Here is a 2,779-nt window from a genome sequence, read left to right as displayed (position 1 = left end):
CAACATCATCCTGCAGCTCCCAGTTGTCTAAATCCCTTCTCAACTTCCCTCATTGCCCCTGTGGGTGTTCATGTCCTTAATTACCTCTGGGAGAATGTGCAAACGACCTCAACATGCTCTCCTTTTGCATATAAATACAATATTCATGGCTCTGTTAAGTCTTTGTTTTTCTTCTCAAAATTCAGAAATTTAGCAGGAGCTTGACTGAGTAGCAGTTCCTGTCAATTAATAACATTTTCTGAAACTGATGGTTTCTTCTGTCCCTTCTGTCTACAAGTCCTTGGTCCTGTCTCCAAGCAGGTTCACACCATCTGTTTGTAAAGTCACTTTCATCTCATTCCTTTCAACACGATGGGAAAGACAGGGAAATCCTTAAAAACTCACCCAAACTGAGTGAGAGAGGGGGCTGGGTCACCCCCAAACAGCCGGAGGGAAGATGGGGTTTGGGAGGATGGTGGCAAAGGGGTGAGAAAGGAGGATAAGGGATGGGGGGATAGCAGGAAAGGGGTTCCTGGGAGGGGTTGTCCCTTTGTTTCCCCATCACTTGATCCCTGTAGGGATTCCCTGGGGCTCTGTGAAGGTATGGATCTGAACTCGGGGGGTGGTCCCCAAATCACCTGGAGTAGTTCCCTTCCACTCAGTAGCTGGTGCTATGGCTATGGGGCAGATGAGTGTGGGAAAGGGGCATCCAAGGTAGGCATAGAGGAGAAGAGGAAGAGGGAGAGAGGAGAAGGAGGAACAGGAATCAGAGCAGAAGAAGCATGAGGTTCCCTCTCAGAAGTTACCAGGGAAGTGAAGCTTGCCCAAATATATCAGGGAGTCCTGTAGTGATTCTTCTGAGAGGAGTGTTTGGAGTTTGCAGATTCCAGAATGGAGACCCAAATATCTTTGTGGTCACTGGGAGGGCTTGGTTTCCTGGGGATCTTGCAGGATCCCAAAGCTGAGTTGCAGATCCTCCTTTGGGGGTCCATGTGATGTTCATGAGGTACTGGCAGTGGGAGGACATCAGTCTTGGGTACCCCCCAGGTGAGTGGTGGAGGGGTAACGCAAAACCCCTGGGGTGGGAAAAGTGGAGAGGGATGATCCCAGAGCTGGGTGGGACCCAGCAGCCTGAAGGAGGGAGGAGAAGATCCTGGAGTGTGGGGACCCCTGGGATCCCTGGAACCCCAGAGCAGAGAGTCAGAAGAGAAGGGACCCACTGGGACCCTCAAAACCCCTTGGATCATCTGTAGGCAAGACCCCAGAGAGGGGGAATCCCAGGAGCCACGGGACCCCCATCAGCCCAGAGAAGGAAAGTCAGCAAACCCCAGAGTAGAGAGACAAGAGAGGTGGATCTCCTCCAAGATTATTTTGGAACCTGGTGCTTCACAGATATTTTTGGACACAAAACCCCTGGAGACTTCTAGAGATGGACCTCTGCAGGAAGAACCCCCAGCCCAAGGCGCTCACACCTTGTTTTTTCCCCCCAAACCAGGATTTGTCATTACCAAGTTGTGGCCAGATGGAGGAGGAGGAAAAGCCCCGGGCATCCCACACAAGGAGGGGCTGCAAACCAAGCACAGGAAGCTGGAGGGAGGAAAGACCCACCCTGTGCCAGGATGGTGACCAGAGTTCCAGCCAGAGCTCAGAGCTGGGGGAGAAGTCTCAGGCTGAGGAGAAGCCCCACAAGTGCTTGGAATGTGGAAAGGGCTTCAGGTACAGCTCCCATCTGAGGGAACACCAGGTGATCCACACTGGGGAAAAGCCCTACAAGTGTGGGGAATGTGGGAAGGGCTTCAGCCGGAGCTCCCACCTCATCAGTCACAGCAAGATCCACACTGGGGAAATGCCCTACACCTGCTTGGAATGTGGGAAGAGCTTCAGGCGGAACTCCAGTCTGAGGGAACACCAGATGCTTCACACAGGCGAGAGGCCCTACGAGTGTCCCCAGTGTGGGAAGAGGTTTCGGAGGTCCTCCCGTCTCCTCCTGCATCAGCGGATTCACACAGAGGAGAGGCCCTTCTGCTGCCCCGACTGCGGGAAGGGCTTCAAGCACAACTCTGCTGTCCTCCTGAACTGGTGCCTCCACAATGGGGAGAGGCCCTATGAGTGCCCCAAGTGCAGGAAGAGCTTCGTTCGCTGCTCCAACTCCATCCCCCATGGGAGGATCAGTGTTGGATGATCCCCAGTGACCCCTATTGGGCAGAGCCCTGGTGATCCCTTTTCTGGGTGATCCGTGTTGAGTGGGGGGAAAGCGTTGAAGATATTTCTTTCCCTTCTCCTTGTGCTGCTGTGATTTGTTTGGTAATAAATTCGCTCCCTGTGCCCAAGCTGAGTCTATTTTGCCTGTGCCAGTGCTCAGAGCTGGATGTCTACCAGTCCTTCTTTCAACTTCTGGGCCTTTCTTGTATTTCCTGTCCCTGTGCAGTTGCAGAGGGCAGGGACAGAGAGGTTTTGGTGGCTCTTGGCATCCATGCAGGAGCAACCTAGCCCCAGGGTTCCATGGGGCTTGTGGGGCTCCCCCATTTGTGGGACATCCCCACTGGAGGAGGCTGTCTCCGCTTTGCTGCTGCCCCAGCCCTCAGGCTGCGCTCAGGCAAGCAGAGAACACCCTCACCTGGGGCCTCATTTTTGGGCACACCTGAGCCCCTGGACATCTGGAACCCCATTTTTTGGGGTGTATTGGGTTTACACACGACCTTGTTTTGGTAGTGGGGTGGGTTCAGGGAGAAGATTCTAGAAGTTTCCTCTGTGTCCACCAGAGCCAATCCCTGGTGGCACCAAAGATGGAGGTGCTGGA

The 2,779-nt window shown here is 53.8% G+C and overlaps 1 protein-coding gene across 1 annotated transcript; it reads left to right on the top strand.

Annotated features, from left to right (window-relative positions):
- Positions 1-834: 834 nt before the first annotated feature.
- On the top strand, positions 835-2,308 carry LOC107199298 (gastrula zinc finger protein XlCGF49.1-like). Its single transcript, XM_015616627.3, has one exon. The coding sequence runs from the start codon at positions 1,409-1,411 to the stop codon at positions 2,159-2,161; it is 753 nt and encodes a 250-aa protein (XP_015472113.1). The 5' UTR covers positions 835-1,408; the 3' UTR covers positions 2,162-2,308.
- Positions 2,309-2,779: the final 471 nt, after the last annotated feature.

Source organism: Parus major, unplaced genomic scaffold (genome assembly GCF_001522545.3).
Source record: "Parus major isolate Abel unplaced genomic scaffold, Parus_major1.1 Scaffold560, whole genome shotgun sequence".
Lineage (NCBI taxonomy): Eukaryota > Metazoa > Chordata > Aves > Passeriformes > Paridae > Parus > Parus major.
This window is presented reverse-complemented; position numbering and strand designations above follow the sequence as displayed.